The sequence below is a fragment of the Centroberyx affinis genome, unplaced genomic scaffold (assembly GCF_046629955.1).
Source record: "Centroberyx affinis isolate AG114_WGS23_722 - 3 ecotype Tasmania unplaced genomic scaffold, CSIRO-AGI_Caff_v1 ptg001449l_1, whole genome shotgun sequence".
NCBI classification, from domain to species: Eukaryota; Metazoa; Chordata; class Actinopteri; order Beryciformes; family Berycidae; genus Centroberyx; species Centroberyx affinis.
This window is the reverse complement of record NW_027279923.1, coordinates 196,597-217,317: the sequence shown is the minus strand read 5'-3', so window position 1 is coordinate 217,317 and position 20,721 is coordinate 196,597. Positions and strand designations below refer to the sequence as shown.

General features: G+C 41.6%; 2 protein-coding genes across 3 annotated transcripts in view; one reads left to right on the top strand and one right to left on the bottom strand.

Moving 5' to 3' along the window:
• Positions 1 to 302: 302 nt before the first annotated feature.
• LOC139650168 (desmoplakin-A-like) lies at positions 303 to 9,512 on the bottom strand (the record flags this gene model as incomplete). Its single annotated transcript, XM_071526741.1, has 16 exons — positions 9,431 to 9,512; positions 8,536 to 8,927; positions 7,076 to 7,160; positions 6,554 to 6,672; positions 6,015 to 6,156; positions 3,978 to 4,103; positions 3,706 to 3,765; positions 3,400 to 3,567; positions 3,149 to 3,253; positions 2,952 to 3,047; positions 2,616 to 2,741; positions 2,120 to 2,272; positions 1,704 to 1,858; positions 1,087 to 1,213; positions 693 to 879; positions 303 to 538 (listed from the first exon to the last, which is right to left on the bottom strand). Coding segments are annotated over exons 2-16 (2,151 nt in total), but the record flags the coding sequence as incomplete, so codon positions are not given.
• A 5,964-nt stretch (positions 9,513 to 15,476) lies between these two features.
• The window catches only part of LOC139650166 (solute carrier family 22 member 23-like), a 37,657-nt gene continuing 32,412 nt past the window's right edge, over positions 15,477 to 20,721 (top strand). Inside the window, exons 1-2 of one of the 2 annotated variants that reach the window (XM_071526739.1) lie at positions 15,477 to 16,114; positions 16,172 to 16,265. In XM_071526739.1, the coding sequence (XP_071382840.1) occupies positions 15,816 to 16,114; positions 16,172 to 16,265 (393 nt within the window). In that variant the 5' untranslated portion in view covers positions 15,477 to 15,815. Of the gene's footprint in view, positions 16,266 to 20,721 lie in introns of both variants that reach the window. The other variant, XM_071526738.1, reaches the window with a different exon arrangement.

The following is a 20,721-nucleotide window of genomic DNA, read 5'->3' as shown; positions in this document are numbered from 1 at the left end:
TACCCATTTTCCAAAGTGCCCTCTCCCCTTTATTAATTTACTGTCTTTTTTTTGTAACCTGTAGACAGAGGGATTTCATAGATTTCCCCCTTACTACATTTTACCTATATTTTCAAAATTTCGAAACGGGTCTTGAAACAGATAAGACACAAGATTTTTATTAGGAAGAGAAATAAGTCACATGATAACTTTTTCTCTGACAATAGCATGCAAAAATCCACAGGGATTTTTAGAAGGAAGAGAGGGCACGCTGGAAATTCATTCACTGTGGCCAGAATTATCCTTTCAGAGCAGTTATATACCTGCAGATTCTGGATGTGCTGTGAGCACTCGTGTAAGCTGTTGTCCCCCAGGGAAATGTGGAGATGATTAGTGAGACCGGACTCAGCCAGCTCCAGCCTGTGTCGGAGTGCCTGCAGGTCACTGAGCAGGGTAAGGCTGAGGACAGAGGTGGGTGGGGCAGTCTTGGGAGTCTGAGGCTTGATGGGCTCCTGTTTTGGGGGCTCAGGCTTCATCACCTCAACCACTTTACCGGGAGCTGTTGATGAAATGAAGGAGAATTTGAACTTAAAATCATAAAATATGTTTTTTGCTTGTTAACTGGACTCAGAAACAATTAATCTTGTCTACTTCAATCTAATTAAATTTAGCACTGACAATCCATGGATAAAGTACAGTCTTGTTACACTCACTGTAAGTAGGCAGCTGGACAACCAGTGTATCATAGTGGTTCTGGGCTCCAGCAAACTGGCCCTGGATGTTTTTCTTCTCCTCCTCCCCAAACACATCAGAGCCTTGGCTGGTGCGCAGGAACTCCTGGTAGTGAGTCTCCAGTCTTTTGATGATGCTGTGGTACTCCTCAGGACGCATCTTGGACAACTACAGCGAGAGGGGTCAGGTTATGGAACATGAGGTGAGTGGAAAAAGGGAGAGACCTAGTTCTTCCAGAACAATTTAATAAAGATAAAATGGAAATTGAGATCTAATTCAATTCTGCATCTGGTATGAAAACATAGGCTATGTATGAGAATTTTTAAAAGCAAAAGTAAGAATGTATGACAAACTGCTGTCTTTGTGATATCTTACCATATTGAGAGTGAGTGAGTTGATGTGACTGATGTCTTTGACACAATACTGCCAGGAGATGAGACTCTTGATGTTGATGTAAAGCTGGTTCCAGATGCCCATGATGGCTTCGTAATACTGCTCATTCCTGGGAAACACCATGAGTCATCAGTCACTCTGAAAGCTACTATGCATGCTACAGTATGTCTCACTTTGTACTGCGTTGGTATAGGGGAAACCACAGTCCTAAAAGACACGATGACTAAGTGTCTAGACAGCAGAACTGAGTAGGTAAGCATGTATGTATGTGTGTGAGTGTCTATGTATCTACATATCTATCTGTTACATAATATTATACATTATATATTATATATTCTAAATTAAAATATAGTATATGCAAGTATATGTCTACATACAGTATATTCAATATCTATACATTTAACATTCAAATTTTGAAAGAATAAAAATAAATCCCCTGCAGCTGACAAGACAAAATCTCAATTTGGTTAAACTATTAATTAAACTGTCCTGGCCTTACTGACAAATAACTGCAAAGGATTTCCACAGTGACCTAGATTCTTGTATGTTTTATCAAACAAAACAAGGAGTCCTTTCTACATTGGCTGAGCGCATCTTACTTGTTGGCGAGTCCAATGCTGAGTGGGTTTGGTGGGGGGATGAGCAGACACACAGAGGGAATCAGCATGTCCAGACCTCCAGGTCCCGTCACAAGCCACTTGCTCCGCTGGGAGTTGTCCTTCAGGATGCCCTCATTCCCTTTGAAAATCCCTTTCTGAAACACAAACATTTACATTGATGTGGAAACTGAAATGTTGATTAATGTGCACTGTCCCTGGTAAATAAATAAATAAATAAACAAAACACACACAGACGAAACACTGAATTATATTTCTGAGCTTTCACTTCAAACGCTGTTAGTATGTTTGTGTATTTACATCTGAGTCTCTTTGCAGTGAGTGTGTGTGTTTATGTGTGTGTGTGTGTGTGTGTGTGTGTGTGTGTGTGTGTGTGTGTGTGTGTGTGTGCATCTTACCTGGTCTTGTTTAAAGTCACACAAGGCCTGGACTATGACCGGGCTGCTGCTCTTCTCCTCAGGGTTGCGAGGTCTCAGCCTGACAATGCTCTTGGACTTGCTGACCAGACTTTGGACCTGCCTCTTATTCTCCATGATTCTCTCCTTCTCTTTCTGTAAACACACAAAGATCAGATGTGGGTTGTAAACCATGCGGCTTTCAGAAGTTATTGATTTTTCTTTTTGAGGTTAAACTTCCCCTTGTTCATTCAAAGTGCACAGCTCTACAACATATCCATGGGATGTGTATGGAAAAATGCAGACATGCAGTAGTGTTCCAGTTTGTTAATTACATGCCATACTTTATGAGTCTCACTAACTGGCCTAACCAGTTTACCAAATGATTTACAAGAGCAGTGTCATTCAACAGAACAAAATGTTTTTTATGTATGTTTTATCTTAATTCCATAGCTGCAGGATAGTATCATGCACAGGACTCGATAGCACATAATGATACCTCCAGGTTTTTGAGGAGTTCAGTGAGGTTATCCAGCGGGGTCTTCTTGTCGCAGGTGAACTTACTACAGATGTACTCGTGTTGCTTCTGCAGCTTCCCATAGGTCTCATTGGCCTCCTTGAAAAACTGGAGATGAGAACAAAAAGATGTATTCAATATTCACATTCATATTAACATAGAGTGGGTATGTGAGAGAAGATACTTGATTGTAGAAGTCCAATTAACTCTACAGTTTAATCAATAAAGTGCATCTTATCTTATCTTAACTGCATCTATGTGTGTGCATGAGAGAGAGGGAGAGAGAGAGAGAGAGAGAGAGAGAGAGAGTATATTTACCTGGCTGTAGGCAGCATTCTCCTTCAAATGGACATGGATACACTTGGTGATCTGGAGCAGCCAGCTCCACTGGGTCTGTAAGGTGTCCATGTAGGCCTAAGGAAGCAAGCATAGCCGTCAGTACAAAACACATTATACCTCACCATAGTAGCCCACCATTACTATTTGAATATTGCACAAATCAGAAAAATCCTCACCTCAATCTTGTCTGAGGCAGGATGGTTGTTGTTCAGGAGGCCATCTACTTTCACCTTCAGCTTGTTCAGCTCCTTCTCCTTCTCCTCCAGGTCCCTCATCAGCCTCTACAAGGAGAACAGTACATTTGTAACTAAGGTAAAAACAAAACAAAACACATCTTATCAAATCTTCAACTGTAGTCACACCCATTAACTGAGACAGAAACATCCCACCAGGGTAAAAAAGGAAGAGTTCAGCCTGAGATCCTTACTGAGTAGCTCTCCTGCTTCTTGGGGATATAGTCGTCGATGTTCTTGTCTCCCCAGTCGAAGACGAGCTCCTCCTCCTCCTTCTCGTTCACCCACATGATGCCGCGGGAGATCTCCTCGATGATGCTCTGAAGCTCACGCAGCTGACTCACACGACTGTGGGACATTTTCTGAGGGACAAACAAGGTAAATGAATGAAGATGATAATGAATTAACAATAATAATAATGAGTAACATTTCCGATTTTGACAAACTGCCAAAATAGTTGTGTTTTGTCTGAATGTTGTGTTTGTTTTGTAGAGTTCTACCTGCAGGCTGTCCCATTCTTGTTCCAGAGCATGGATGTTGGACTTGTCACCCCTCATGTTCTAAAGAAAAGATGTTTTTTATGCTCAGTTTGCATTGAATAAATATTGCTGAGGAAGGATGAAAAATATTGGGGTTTTGTACCTATTATTCACATTAGGCTGCAACAATCTCGAAAGAGCAACCAAAGAGAGCTACAAAATATAGGCAAATCAGTTGGAAGGATTCTAACATTATACTACAAAGTCAAAAAAGGTAGAGAAAAGCCCCTTACCAAATCGTCCCGGGCACGGTCCACTTCCTGGCTCCTTTGGATGGAGCTGTGGTATTTGTTGTGGCTTATGATCTGCTGCTCAATGGTGGCTGAGTCCTCCCCCCATGGAGATGTCTCAATCAGGCGCTACATGATGCAGAGACAGTTTATTATGTTATTGAAAAACAAACACTAGGTCTTTGACACATTGGTAAATATACATTGGTATGGTACGTGATTGTAACAAAGGACATATTTTGCTGTTGTTGGGTGAAAACCCTGTATCGCCAAAATATCAACTTTTCAGAAACTACTAAAAACAGCCTTGGTTTTAGATTGATGACCAGGCATTTTTCAGTTTATCCAATATGGGTTTTGAAAGGTTTTCATCAGCCCAAGGTCAGGATCACAGAACTTTCTCAACAACCACCTCAACGACCATGTAATCTTTCAATTTAATATAACACATGAAAATCACCAAAATTGGAGTTACCATGTTTTCACAACGATACACATATATTTGAGGCAAATAAGAGATACTTGAAATATCAACAGTAGATATTTTGCATGCTATTGATTTAGTGATTTTAAATCTACATCTTTCCCCTCTTTGTCCTCTAGGTGTCAGCATATAATCATTAAGTGAGTCCGCTGTCTGTCTCTGTCTCTTAAGCAGGAAACTATTCCAACTATTCCCCCCTAACCAGAGTTCACAGCCCTGAGCTTTGATAAGAGCTCTGCTAGCACACCAAGCTCAGCCAGTCCCTCCTCTGTACTCTCCCCTTTTTCTTCCCTCCTCTCTCTCTGGCCTTTTGTTTTCTCACCACTCCCTTCCTTCAAGATTACTTGGCTGAAACCGCACACAACATGGCTGTTAGGAGAGCTAGACTGTCAGCAGTAGGGCTAATGTCCAGTGGAGGAAGGTCAACAACAGAGACAGATGTGTATCGGTAATATTTTAGGAAATGCGTGCAATGAGTCAGAGCATGACCAAATGAAACAAACAGGACATAGAGACGATAAGGACGAGAAGTAGGTCATCAGGTGTTATGTTTCCAGGTTTGGGATCTAGGACTTTTACAAACGGCAATACTTTATAGAGGGTGAAATGTTTCTATATATACAGTACTGTATATAATGATATAGAGAAACTGTGAGGAAATGAGGAAATTTAAATGGGCAAGGCTTGGAGGCTTGGAGTGGTGAGAGAATGAAAGGGAACGTGTGCTCGGGGAGGGGTGGGGGTGGGGGGGTAGAGTGAGCGGAAGGGCGTTTCCCATAAGCATGTAAGAGATCAGCGAAACTGCCATGTCCCATAACAACTGAGTCAGTGGAGAGTGTCAGATTTCACACCTCCTCTCTTATTTTCTTTTGGTTTCCCAGCTCCTTGTTTGTCATCACTGCTCCTTTTCTCTCGCTCTCTCTCTCTCTTAATTTTCAATTTCAATTTCAATGTGCTTTATTGGCATGAAAGTTCGCAAACAATGTTACCAAAGTATCAAGATTATTATCAATTTTACATTACGTTCCCTGCCCTGTGTATCAGTCTAAGGGCGTGTATGTGTGTGTGTGTGTGTCAGTGCCTCAACAGAAGAGGATCTGGGTTGCTGCATATTCAGCTCCCACACCCAGACCCTCCACTGCAAATTGAGCATCAGGAAATACTCTGGTCACTTGAATGGTCTCTCTGTCTCTCTCTCAAATGGCTGCGGTCTCTCTTTCCTTTTGTTTCTCTCCTTCTGTAGCTCTCTCAGCCTCTTTCACCCTGTGGCTCATGTTTTGGCAGCTTGACCAGATGGTTTCAGTTACAGCAGGTCAGAATATGTGATAAGGCGGGTGTCATGCATCCACTTCTCCCTTCACACTCACAAATGCAACACGGTAAAGCACTCATACAGGCTTGCACGCACATGCAGACACAACTACTACTACTGTTTTTGCTGTTTTAAGAACTGAAGGGGAGAGAATCGGAGGAGTTCCAGGGTGGTGTCGTCACTGACTGCATGAACCTTTAGAGGTAATACTGTTGCAGCATGGTGCCAAGTATGAAGAGCTCACCTTCTGTTGAGCAATCCAGGCCATGGCATCATTAAAGCTCCTCCCCCCGTCCATGGAGCCCACACTGCCTCTGTTCCGTCTTTGGGTCATCCCACCGAGAGAATGTTGGATAGCACCTTGCATATGCTGGAGCTGTTCTACACTGTGGGGTTGGACACAGATGGGAAAATTCTTTGTGATCTTACAAGGGCACATTGCGCACCCATCTTCAAAGGGCTCAGATGTGCAAGTACAGCTAAATGAATAACATATACACACAAAAGACAGGCACAGGCTATCCAGGTACGGTACTTGCAGCTAACTCATCAGTGTTGCTACCAGTCTGTCTGTATACAATTTGGTTCATCTGTAAACATGGGATTCAGATGTGAATCTATGACCTGAAAAACTAGCATGTTTTTCCCACGTAGTCCCACCTATCCATGTGTACCTATAGCCAGGATTGTTCAAATGCATAAACACAAAATTTGACTGTACACAAACTCCCGTGTGTATGTCTGCACTTTGCACAGGCACACAAACACTGCCTCTTCTGTTACCTTCTGAAGATGTCGTTAGGTATACGCATATGCTGTAGGTCTGCGCCACATCTCCTCAGCTGCTCCAGGGTCTCCGCAGCCATGGTCATCAGCTTCTCTGCCTCCATGGCTGGACTCCCCTATAATACCACACAGAACAGGAAATTTACAAATACAAAAATTACTTTACTTTAAACTTACAAATTTATACCAAATTCTACTACATTTTAGCTGTGGCTGATAAGTTTGTCTGATTTTCCAGGCACTTGAGTAGGTAACCAACCATTATTTCTAAGTTATTTTCTATTCTTAAAAAAAGTTAGTTAAAAGTTAGTTTCCTGCCTTGATACAGCAACATCATACTGGTATGGAAACAGATGACCATACAACAATGTAGTGTGCTATACAGTCGACAAAATGGCAACCTCCTTAACAGCCAAAACAACTAGCTGAGAGTGATATTCTTATTCTTCTCATTCTTGTTCTTTAAAGTCACAACAAAGACATCAGATAGTGGACAATATCCCTGTGTGTCACACTTACGCTCTGGAGAATATGCTGTGCTCTCTGCATGTACTCCTGACACTGGCTTTTCAGGAACAAAGCTCTCTGCTGGATACTCTGCACACTACACATGAGAAAAGACAACAAACGATCAGATTCTATAATATAGCCTTCAGCACTATGACATCCATATGATATGACGTATAGAAAATACAAAGCCGATAGTTTATTTTAAGCATTCACTTCAGCATATACTGGTATCTGGTGTCTGGTGTCAGTCTGTCACAGCTTTGTTTTGTTAAAGATGTTTGAGGGCTTTTAAGTGTGAAATTCTCCAGTGAAGGATGTCATCTACACAAAACTTAACCCTTGTCAATTAAAGTGCAATGAACTGATGTTCATGAAAAATAATCTTGCCCCTAAGCCTCATTGAGGGATACTGTTGGAAAATATAGTTTACAAGTTGAGTTGTTATGAATGCTTGTAAATGATAACAGAATTTCACAGGAATTCATATTACAACACTAAACATTACACAATTTCTAATGAATTGCAAACCAAAATCCTTGTGTGAAAACAATTACACCCATGGAAAGGACAAATTAGTATCTGATATGGAATATGTGTGAAATGGCCCTTTAATGGAATCATTTAATTAAATAATTGCAACAGCATTGACTTTCCAGTATTAACCTGCCATAGGTTAACCCCGTAGTGCGTAGAGAAAGACGTCAATTAATGTCAGAGGATGACATAATGATGAATGATAGTAGTGGGAGGACAGTCAAGGGGTGTGTACAGTGCATGGAGAGTTTCTCAAGCATTTCCTCTATTGTGATTAAAAATATTAGGCAATACTGTGTGATGCAGAGTAATACGAATATGACTAGGAATAGGTGTAGGCCTGCACATCATCAGGACCTCTAAAGTTTAGAGGTCATGACCTGGGATGAATTTGAATGGACCTTTAACAGGCCAAGCCTTTAAAAAAAAGCAGTTTTACCCTATAAGAAAAATGATTTTTTCGCTCATGTAAAATTGGAACATTGGAACACATTATTAATATTTCTATAAGATTCGTATACGGACTTTTTGTGGGTCTGTGGTCTTCATTTGTGAACTGTAGTGACCTTACCTTACCTTACTTTATGGTATTTCTATCTCATATAGCCTAGTATCACTACAATATTTATATAATCTGCCAAACATCCACATAGGGGACGTATACCTTTGCTATATTTGTACAGTCTCCTCATATTTATTTTCATAGAATTACGATATAGGCATATTTTCCCCTAAGAGTAAGGAAGACCAATATGAACGTTTACAATGAACTGCATATGATAGGTTTTTTAGTATATATATATTTTTTTTTTTACAACGTCACATTTTAAGGCTACTTCATACACATTTTACATTCTTTGAGGAAAACTTTTGGTACTACTCCGCACTGTTATTACGCCTCACTCAATAGCAACAGGTGATTTGAAACCTCTTACCTTGTCCCTCCACCTCCACCTCCACCAACACCTCCACCCATGCTCATGTGCATTTTCTGCCCTCCGCCGCCCCCACCCCCGCCGTGCATGGAGGTCTTGGAGTAGGTGGTGTAGGTGTATCCGTCCCCCACTTGGTATTCCCCTTGGTAGCCGTTTCCACCGACGAACACCGAGTCGTTCCTAAAACTTGCACTCGACAGGTCGGGTCGCGAGTTACTTCTCTGCCCCATGGTATGCAGCTTGGAATTGGAGTCGTACATACTCATTTTGTCTATTTTCTTAGTTTAAACGTGTATTTTCTTGTTGTTGCTGTTGCGCTGGTCTGCTGTCCAGAAAGAGGACAGACTCCGGGCTTCACCCTCCCCGTCGCCTGTTGCGCAGATAATGGTCTGCTGTGAATAGACGGAAGCTGACCGTTTATGGATATCAAACCACACCTTGCTCTGTTTACGGAACGCCTCCTGCACCTTGACTGAGGTCCTGTCCTGTCTGGGAAGAGTCCCACAGACGTCAGTTAGCTAAATCTGAAGTCACCGCGTCTATTAATCGTTAATGTAGGCTACCACAAAAACTTTGATTGCTCCACTTCAATTTTGTGTGACAAATTGTTAGACATAGGCAGTGTTGAAAGACTTTTTAAAGTAATTGTAGCCTACTTTACTTAGCTATTTACATTAAGAAAGTAGCCTAACTAGTTATGTAACAAAATACCTCAAAACATGCCCTAATAGCCTATTTCTTGTGCTGCCAAGTGTGCTGTCTGCCGTTGTTTTAAATTAAATTCAAGGCTATGACATTCAGAAAAAGTAGATCTATCTGATAGCGGATTACAAGAACTGTAAAACTAATGCGTTAAATTACCTGTTACTATAATAACAGAGTGAGGTAGGCCTACCTGGAAGTTCACCAAACTCTGTTGCACAGACACACACAGCTTACAGCAGGGCTTTTCATGTCACGAACCCCCAAATAGACACAAATAGATACAGCCTGCATAAAATAAGATTTGATAAGATTTTGTCCCAAAGTTCCCTCCATGGAAAGATTTTTGTTGTTCTTGATTTAGTATTGAATTGTAAAGCTGTCGACAGTGACTGTAAGTGGGGAGATAATGGTGGTGAGAGTGAAACCTATTTGCAATAGTCGTTGTTATACATTCTTTAATCAGGATAAATTCTAGTCAATTTAATTATTGAGAAACTAAGCTATTCCTCATTTTGCTGAGGACCCCCTGGAACCCTCTGATGGATCCCTGGCGGTCCCTGAACCCCACTTTGAGAACCCCTGGGTTGACGGAGCATTGGTTCAGTGCTTTTAAGATAAGATTCTATTTAGAAATACATTTAAATACATTTGTTTTTACTTGCAGTTTGCTATTCATTATAGAGATATCAATTACAACATCAAATTTTGACCCATTTAGTCTAAATTTGATGTTGGCAAGTTAGGAGACACAGCAGCCAACGTGTCTAAATCCCACTGGAGTGAGTAGAGACGAATAGCAATTGCACAAAAATTTCTCATGCCGGGTTCAACATTCTTGAGGTCAAAAGGAGTTAAGTGAGAGTGTCAGTGTTCAGTGTTTTGCTTTTGCTGTTTCCTGCCTGTATCTGAACACCAAGAGACACAAAGAGTTATGTAAATGTAAAGATGCAAAGGCTCCTGTTTGCTTTGAGTTCTATTCTTTTGTAATTTACATTTTCTATCTTTCACCCTCTCTCTCTTTCCTCCCCTCTCCTCTCTCTTTCTCTCTTTCTCAAACACACACACACACACACACACACACACACATACACACACATACAACACATCACAGGTAGGCGTGTCTCAGCCTTGAAAATTGAAAGGGAGTAAAGGGAGGAAGGGACAAGGGAGGGTCACACACACCTAGTGTTAGTCAGAAGCAGGTTTTTAAAAAAATGTGTTTGGGAAAACTGATCTACGAACAAATAACGTGTGTGAGTTTGAGTGTTTGTGTGGGCAGTGGCAGTGAGAAAGAGAGCAAGAGAAAGAGAGAGAAAGACAGACAGACAGACAGAGGAACCTAGTGAGGAAAAGAGAGAGACACATGAAAACAAGCAAACTAATTACATTGGTATTTAGAAATTTGTTATATCACAATAAAGTCTTTCAGGCTGGTTTCAGGATAATAGCTGGTCAGACTTTCTTGATTGAAAGCAGGAATTATAGTTGACTTTCCTGATGGACATATTCTGCCCTCTGGTGTTTTAGCTCTGAGCCAAACATTGCACTCCCAACTAATGCAGTCCAGCACGTAGCAGTGACCAGAGAGGGGAGACAGAGACAGAGAGACAGAGAGAGAGAGAGAGAGAGAGAGAGAAAGAGAGAGAAAGAGAGAGAGAATGAGTAGAGCATTCAACCCAGACAGCTATTCGCAACCAACGCCCTAAACTGGAATCTCCATACCTCCTACCTAAGCATTACTATTCTTTTGCTCCTTGCATTCATTCTAGTCGAATGCACGTGTTTGAAACTTGACACGGTTTGAGTATTCTGTGCACCTTCTAATGATGTTCACTTCAAAATGTGTGATAACGTTGTAATTAGTTATAACCACAATTGCATGAAAGACAAGTCACACACTTAACGCACCCACCCAAAGACTCACCCTAAATCTTTTCCCACTCAGTTCAAGCGGGTGATGTTTGCTTTTTTTTTTTTCCCTTTAATACACTATAATCCTTTCTCTCCAAACAAACCCCACACAGCAAGACTGAACATGCACAACGTCCTAAACACCAGTCCAACAACAGGTCCCACCCTGAGGAGATGGACTGAACAGTGCAGTGAACGTTGCTGCATAATGATAGTATGAAGCAAGATTGGAGTCATTTAAGCTTTTCAACAGAATGGGTTTGGCGTCATGACATGAATACTTCCCAGATGCACAGTTACATCAAGATAGTTCATCTCTGATTGATTTGTGGTAACTGGAACTGCTGTGTGGGTGTTTGTATCACAGTGTTGTGGTGGCTCTTGCATAAACAACTAGGTAGTTTTCTGTAGGATGAAAATCTTTCTGGCAGACTCAGATGTCACCAGTCACCATTAGGTGTGGCACAGTAGGGTTGGGTCACTTTGGCAAATCTGTCATCACTGTCATCATATTGTGAGGCTTTATTAGACCGTGTCGAAGTTTGCAGTGGGGCAGCCACCCTCTGGCTTATTCGTTTTCACCTCTTGCCTATATGTGCTTTACATTAGCCAACTGAGCAAAATCGTCTTTTCCCTACTTGCACTCTGTATAATCCATCCAGCTGTACACTGGGCATTTTGAGGAGGTAATGAGGGCTTATCTTTCAAAAAATAAAAGCTCCAGTCACTTTCTCTCCAGCTTGAGAGTAAATAATTAACCTTTTTAATGTTTGCTTTCCTCTCTGAAATACTGTGAGTATCCAATGTGTGTGGCTGCTACATTTCCTGGTTTTGTGTACGAAGAAGAGATTTAAACGCAAAGTTTAAAGTCAGTTTGTCACACACACACATGTTGTACCCATGTCACAACAATAATGACATGAGAAAATAACACAAAACCTTAAAGAGACAACATCCCAAACTCTGACTTAGTAGGCATAATAAATACAATAATAGCAAAAAAAAAAGGCAAGGCAAAGTTTGGATTATGTTATGTAGATTGTTTATTGAATCACAGTAGCTATGAGCAAACACTGCGGCTGGCAGACACCTGGAAACAAACAGATGATATGATTTCCAGGCAGGGGCAGACAGTGACATCATTCCTGAGTAAGAGTGAAAAAAACAACAGCCATCTGGTTTATTAATTGCTTAGACAATTGACGTTATCTCGGTTATTCATGTCTAACTTGTGCTGATCTGAGTTTCCCTCAATGATGACTTACTCACGTATTTGTTAGTTCCACTCTGACAGAAGATGGTTCCTCAGAGTTTCCACAGCTTCACAGAACCATATTGAATAGATTTGAACCCTGAAATGGTTCTTCACTGCTTTTTCAGGAACCACTGATAGTCCTATAATTAATCTCATTCCATATAAAACCTCTTCACTTCCATTTGCATTGATTGCTCCTTACCATATTTTTCAATTAACTGGACTTTTTTTTTTTAAGTAAATGAAGATCCATATGGTTCTGTATAGTGTTATGCCAGGATAGTACTGGGAAAAAAAGACTAAGTAACATTCTGCAGCATCAGAAGCGGTTCTCCTGTGGTTATGAGCCAAAGAATCGCTATTTGTTTGCAATTTTTCCTACTACAGTATTTGCATAATTTGTAAGATGGACAAAACATGGCTCTTAAATGGGATAAAATGGTTGCATCAGCATGTTTGTGTGTGTGTGTCTTTGTGTAATAGCACACACACTAGGCCTATTTGTATATTGGCCACAAATCCAATGTTGTCATTCCCTATCAAAGTAATAAATCATGCAACTTTTCACTATCACTTGGACTTTGAATCCAATATGCACCTGAACACATCAGTATAACAGCATATTGTTAAATGTTCTCTCAGAAACTTACCTGGAAGGGTGTGGTGTTTTTATAACAATAGAATAGGACATAGTCTAAATCTGTCGGCAACCGGTGGGAAAAAATAATATGGATATGCACTGATATCTGAAAGCATGACTCACTGCTTACAAAGAAGTTTTGTGGTAGTTGCTACCTTTACCCAGACAAGTAAAACTGTGATAATTTTGCTCACAGTGCAATAATTGACCAAATTTGGTTGAATTTGAAAAGGGAAATGTGAGATGATACTGTTATTGTCACCGAGTTGTGACAATTCAGAAAATATGTCAGCTGAGACGGAAAAGTCAAAGTTCCTCTTATTTTTCCCAGCAGAGAAGTTTTGAATGACACACTGTAGAGTGAAAGCCATGCAGGACACACCCTAAGGGTTTTTACAGCACATTAGCAGGCATTTCACTGCTCTTATGTGTAACCAGCCAGTTTAGGACAGAGGGACAGACAGACAGACCTGCAGACACACTATGCACACACACACACAAGTTGACTCATGCAGCTACAGGGGCGGATCCTCGACACACCTGAACTGGTTGCTAGGGAGGGAAACAAGCAGGTTTGAATGATAACAAACAGCACAGTGAGATAGTGTGACGGTCCAATGGTCGACCGGTTTCTGTTGGCAGGCATCCATGTGATATACTCGGCACACACTGAAAGATTTATGCACTGTCTGAACAAAAACGATGTCAAAAGGATGCAATTCTACTTAGCATTTAATTATTAGCCTACTTTTTAAACAATTAATAGAACTAATTTTACATTCAAATTTAAAAGACATTCATAACTGATTCATTATATGTCACCTAACTCATTCATAAATGAACAATAAGCATTTATAACAGCTCCATTAACACAATTCAGTATGAGGAAAATCTAAATCTACTTGTGGCAGTTTAAGATAATTTACTGTCCACTGTATTTGATTCCCCCATTATCACCCAATACATTTGTATCTCCCCATTATCCATTATTTCATTACAATAAATAACTTTATTTTTATATATTTTTTAATTATTTATTTGCGATACACAAAAAATAACTATTTATTTTGTATGATTATTGCTAGAAGATAGGTAAAGACAGCAGATGTTACAATGACTAGAAGAAAGTAACGTTGTTGCAGAGGTCTGCCAGCAGAGGTCAGCAGTGTGTAACAAAACACAATAACACACTGCAGTCCTGTCAAGCTGCTTTCAATCATCCTACCGTGGGCTTCTCTGGATCTCACGTATTATTTATTGCATGCTACAATAATGACTGAAAGCTGGGGCTTATAGCCATTCTTATAGATCTAATGTGTCTGGTCAAATGTCAAATAAGCTGGGGTCATATATCAAGAGGTTTCATCTCCTCTCTATCGCACTGCAATTGTATTTTCTTTCATAATAAATGTTTAAAAGCATGTCACTCTCAAATACTCAACAAAAAAAAAGTCTTTAGCCTACTGCCAGATCTCTGAGCAGATAGAAGGTGATTTAAAACTAGATGATACAGCATTCAATCCCTTGATTCAATAAATATACAGTATATGTAATAGCACACTGTGGCCAGGAGGGTGGGGCATTGCTCAACAGAGGCAGAGAGGTGCAGTGGGAGTCTGTCACATGGTTAGGTATACTACAGTAGCCTATCATAGTTTAACAAGCTGGTGGATCTGCATTGGCTTTCTCATAAAACCATATAAAGCAATGATTATGGTGTTCCAATGCTGACAACTCACACTTCTGCATGAGCCTACACAACCACAAAAATATGAGCAAACCTAATCATTTTAATGTAATTCATTCAAGAAAATCACCTAAAACCTATGACTAATGGCTACAAAATAGAGCATAATGAAGCCTAAAACCTGTGACAAGGCTAATTCTTTTTCTGTCAGTCTCTCTCCCTCTTGCACGCACACTGGCGCCATTCTATATGGGGCTTTACAGGCTTGGAGTTTGAATAAAGAGAGAAAATGATTTTGATACACTCTGTTCAAGATCAGACCTCATTTGAATATTATTCTGCCTCCCACCATGCCAGTTATTGCACAGAGAAAAGCTACTTATAGCCATTTTCTCCTGTGAGATCTTTGCTGACATTTGTTTTCCAGCTTTACCTTTGCTGGCATCTACAGCACAGCCAATTGCTTTGTATTTGCTTCAGTCAACAGCGCTTAGCTACAGAAATGGGTGGGGACAGAGCTAGTTCCTCCTCCCCCAGGACGCGCAGGTAAACCACCTTCCATTATGTATTCGAGAAGATCATGTTTTTGAATAAACGTTGAATATTTATCAAGTCGCATACGTCATTTCTAACTTGTGGAAGGCCTGGTCCAGAAGAGAATTATTGAAGTTTGTGACGTAGGATATTCCCTGGGCCTATTTGTTTGGACAGGTGTGTTACTTGTGGCGCCCTCAGGAAACACTTCCTGCAGGGCTCCTCCACAGCTGACCGAAAGCCACACAAACGTAATCAGAGCTAATCAGACGAGGGGACGGAGAAGGAAACTGTCTCTTCACCATTCAAAAAATTCACCGCAACCTGCTTTTGTTCCCTTGAATCTGAGCCTGCTGTCAATCCAGCAGTGAGCTTTCGGTGGCAGCCGTCCCTGGACAGCAGTGAAGTGCTTCCTGATAATAAAGAGGTGCGTCTTATTTCCATTCCAGCGCACGGCTTTCACCACCGGAGCTGGGGGGCATTGACGCATTGTGGAGTCGACAGGGGGTAGCACTGCCAACCCCGGCTGCGCTACAACAGACGCATCTATGAGCGAAACCGCGATGGCCGTGGTGCAGCTCGAAACGGAGGACCATCAACCGGAGAACGGGTTCGTGTCCCCCGAAACCACGTCGCCGGGTCTGCTGACACAAATCGACGGACGTGTTTTGCCATTTCTCGGGGGATTTGGGAAGTACCAGAAACAGCTGATCGTTCTGACATGGATTCCGGCGTTATTTATTGGATTCAGCCAGTACTCTGATAATTTTCTTCTTGCCCAACCAAACAACACATGTGTTCAGCCTTTGGCAAACACGACTAATTTGACTAGAAGTCATTCCTCGTTGTTTCATGGTCCAAATAATAGCAGCACGCGCCAAGCTTTCATTTATCCCAATGGAAGTTATGGCACTCACAATGACACGGCCATGCAATGTATGTGCAAGGAGTGGACATTCGAGCTGCACACGGGACTCGTGCAGAATGTGGTTACCAAGGTAAGCTGTCCGTATTGAGCATGGGCATCCTTTCTATCAGATTGTGTTATGCCTTTATGATACCCTAACCGCTCTATAGGTTAATCTTATTTGTATCGATTCACGGTTCTAAGTGGGAGAAATCCTGGCACTGATCAATGCCAGAGATCCTCCGTTTAAAGAATAACAGGTTCAGGGAGAAATCTAGTCAGTCTATTTTGAAACTGTACTAGCAGTAGCATTGTGTTCATTTATCTGTTGACAGCCTGGTTGTATCCTCTGATATCATTCTGGATAGGGTTGAGGTTGCGATGATGCCTCTAATATTCAATTAAAGGCATGGGTTTTTCCACACTGGACCATATCCTATTCATAGGTCTGTGGATCTGTTAGGATTCACACACCTATGAATAAACTCGGACTTGAACGCAGGGCTGTGGGAGACTGTAACAGTGTAGGTGAAAGCGTGTATCGCACTGACAGTCGGGGACGGCGTGAGTCATCGCAGCAGCTGACACAAGGTGCGACCTATCGCAGAGAGACGCCACCATTGGCATTGCCGGGTAAACGGCCACGGTGGAATTTGCCGGTTGTCATGATGGACATAATAGACAAAAAGCCTGGTCCTTTTGATTTTAGAGCAAAGGTCATTGGTGCAATCGTACGCCAAGCATCACCTTGCCCAAATACAACCCTAACCAAAAGTCTGTGGTATGGATTTTTTTTAATCTCCTATGGAATCACTGATGATTCTAAGTCCTGTCTGTCTGTGACAGGCCTTGGCTACAGTATGTCTGCAGTCATCATAGTTGGGCTTCACAGTGTGATAGCTGGACGGAGGATTTTATATCTTATTACACCTATCAGCTCTTCTCCCATTGTGGATGCTGCATGCCCATATCAAGTTTTATTTTGATATGGGAGGAAGAGCATGAAACTTTGATCCACAAGGCTCCCCTCGTAAACTTGACCTATTAATATTGCTGTGATCGTGTATGAATTGTCACTGAGTCTTCATAGAAAAGGTTCATGGCCTTAAGACTTAAGTAACCTAAAGGCACTTCCCCTTTTGTCATTCCCCTTTTTATTAATATGCCATATTATGCCCTGTTTCATTACCCCTGAGTGAAAGTTGTGTTTGAAATTCATATGTTATTTCTCATGAACTCCCAGCAGCTGAAATATGATTTTCTTCATTTTTGTCTTCACAAAGAAATCTTACTGTCCTGCCTTTATCTTAATGGCTTTTAATGCTCAGCCTTGGCATAGCTGCTTACAAAGGTCTATATTGTTGATGCATGCTGTAATAGACTTATACGCCACTGCAGAGCACTGTAAATGCCTTTTTATTCTGCAGGATATTTGTCTCTATCAAATTTGGCATGCATGCCATAATCAAAAAGCTTAGCAGTAAGAGTTTGATATGATGCCTGGATTTGAAGCTTCTCTGTGCTATAGGAGGGGGTTGTGCCACACTGAGCCTGTGCCCACTGTGATGCCAACAGCCCATCTGCTTATCACTGATAATGTCCATATTTAAACGACCAGCAAATAAAATGTAGCTCCGGCATTTCATTTTAACATGAGCCAAGGGACAGTTTGAGTCATGATTTCATTTACTGTCTACAGGGTAATTTTGGGGGCGGTAGTGCATGCGTTGACAAGCTTTATGGTGCTCATTATTTAGCTTGGACCATTCATAATACTCTTCACTTGCAACTGAAATACACATTGAGTCATATTCAAGGGCAATCGATTGGGTGGATCAATATTTGGTATGACAAAATGTCCAAAAAACATTGCTCCCCTCTGGGGAAAAAAATCAGTCAGTTGTACATACATCAGATGTAAGGGCTATAGTACTAAAGCACTGTTGTCTATCCTCTCATACTGAGTGGCTTAGTAAGCTGTAGACACTAATATTTGTGTTGCCTGTACACGCACACATCCTGAATGTCATGTTGACACTACCACCAGTGCAGATCAGTTTGTGACAGGGCTGAGCAGTTGGTGAAAGTGTCTGTGCCCTTCCCTGACCTAAGCATTCCACATCCTGACAAGGTCATCCTCAGGAGAAATCGAATCGGAGGGCATGCAGACAACTCCCGAGATGGAGCCCAAACTGAAATAGAATCAACTCTCCCACTCGCCGTCCTCCTTGTCTCTTTTCACACTGCCTCGGTGGAAGCCGTCCCTCTCCCTCGTGAGGCCACTTGTCCGCCACAGCCCAGGCACCGGGATGTGACACTATAGCAGGAAGTGATGACTTGGCACTTCTCCCTATGTTTGGATTGCATAGGCATAACTCCACATGACTGGGTTTAGCTATCCGTGACACTCTATCCCTCAACACTGAAGCAGAGTGCCAACACTGGGGAAATGTGGTAGTGTCTTTTTGTCAAAATGTACCAACAAACTTTAACCCCTTACTAACTTTAAAACCGTGTAAACCCTTCATATCACATGCCGTTGACACACACATACAGTATATAACATGTCTTCACTGTGCATAGGTTTAGTCTCCTGGAGGAAAAATAATATAGCATTGGAATACATCTCTTCTCACTCTGTTTGCTCAGGGCAGCATTGAGGGAAGGCTTTGATGGAGCTGGGCTTAGAGGAGGAGGAGGAGGAGGAGGTAGTGGAGGATCCAAAGTGGCTAATGTGGAGACCCATTCTAATTGAGTCAAGCCCTCCTCAGGGCCTGTCTTAATTGGGCTGAGCTGTAGAAGTGAGAATGTATCATTACTCAGAGACAGATAGGGTCTCTCTGCACCCTTCCCTATTCCACTCCCATTCAGATAGATGGCAGCTGAACACGCCGCCTGAAGTAGTGGCTTGAAAACCTCATCAAACCGAAGATTAACCCCTCCAATGATCCTTCATGATAGTGTGATCCTTATATTAATTGGAAAGACTTGGCGCTCAGGGGTGGATGATGATTTTAGTATCTTAAAATTAAATTTTGAATTAATCTATTGTAATATTCCACTGTAGAATGAAGTTTGCACTACTACAAAACTATGTGACACCATCATACAAACAAGCTATTTTTGATCTACAACACAGAATTTTGCAATATCTACTCTAAGCCATTGTATGCATTGTACTATGCCATTCTATTTTATTATTTTTCTAACAAAGTAGGTCACAGTATTGTCTGGTAGTGATAAGCAAGTCTTGTACTGAAAATGTACACTTTCCAACAAGATATGTTGTAAAAAGCACATTGGCGGGAACACCCAGTCCCAATATCACTGTAGTGGAGCTTGCACACCCATAGATCTGCAAGACGATACTGTAGTTTAACGCCCATCGAGGCCTCTCTGCTCTGTGTCCTTTCATACTGTTTACCCAGCTGGTCGGCTCCTTCCACAGACCCTGGATCAGTGTGTGACAGTTGGAAAACGTCTCAGCTGTTGAGAGGGGATGACCCCACTGCAGATGCCCAGTCAGCACACAATGACAGACACTCACAGCGTCAGCTGGAAAGATAGATACTTGTGTGACCAAAAGATAAAACGCTGTGGAGGCTGTATGTGTGTGTAACAGTGTGTGTGCTGCAGGCTTGTTTCTGATAAGTGAACAGGGAGGAGTGAACATAGTGTGTGGTGTCGGACCTTTGGCTGTGGTATGGGGTTGTTTTTAGGATTAAGTGATGGAATGCAGTTTCTAGGAGCGATGGCGGGTTGCCAATACGTATCATCAGTCTTCCACTTCATCTTCCAAATCATTATTGGTGGCAGTGACATTTAGTTATATGGTTCATTATTAACTGTCAAAAAAGGAGGCAATGAAGGAATGGATAGATCTTCTTGAAGGTCTTGTGTTTCACCATTCCTCACTGTTCTTTGCAGGAAAACATAATTGCTGTCACCCATCTTGTTAAACACACTGTAGTTTTACTTCTCAGCTGTGATATGTAGTATAGTGCAGATGCTGTAGTAGTATGACAATTATTTGAAACATCGCCACGCCTAGATAATATCAACTAGTTCTCAGGAAAGTTGCATAGGCCACTTCTGCAATATCAAGTTACATATTGGAGTATTCTTTTCCCCCTTCTGACTTCTCCTTTAATTCAAGAGAAACTGCAATGGAATGTGGGTAATGTGTGGCATGGATGCATCTGTCTTGTACTCCCTTACTCACCCTCCTTCCTACAGTGCTGTCATTCTTCTCTCTCGCCCTCACCTACCACCACAATGTATGTTCCTAACCCAGGGATGAGGCAATGGTGCTAAAACTTACACTTGGAATTAGAAAGAGACTGATAACCAGGGTGATGGTCTGTTGCTAGGCAGTAACTATGCAGCAGTCTCTCCACGTGCCTTCCACCCTCTCCTCACAATTGCTTTCAAGCATCCCCCTTTATCCCTCTCTTTAGCCCATTATCTTTTCCTCTCATTCCCTCCCTGTTCTCATCATTTCTCTCCGTCTCTTTGTATGTTATTTCCCCCCTTTATATTATTTATTC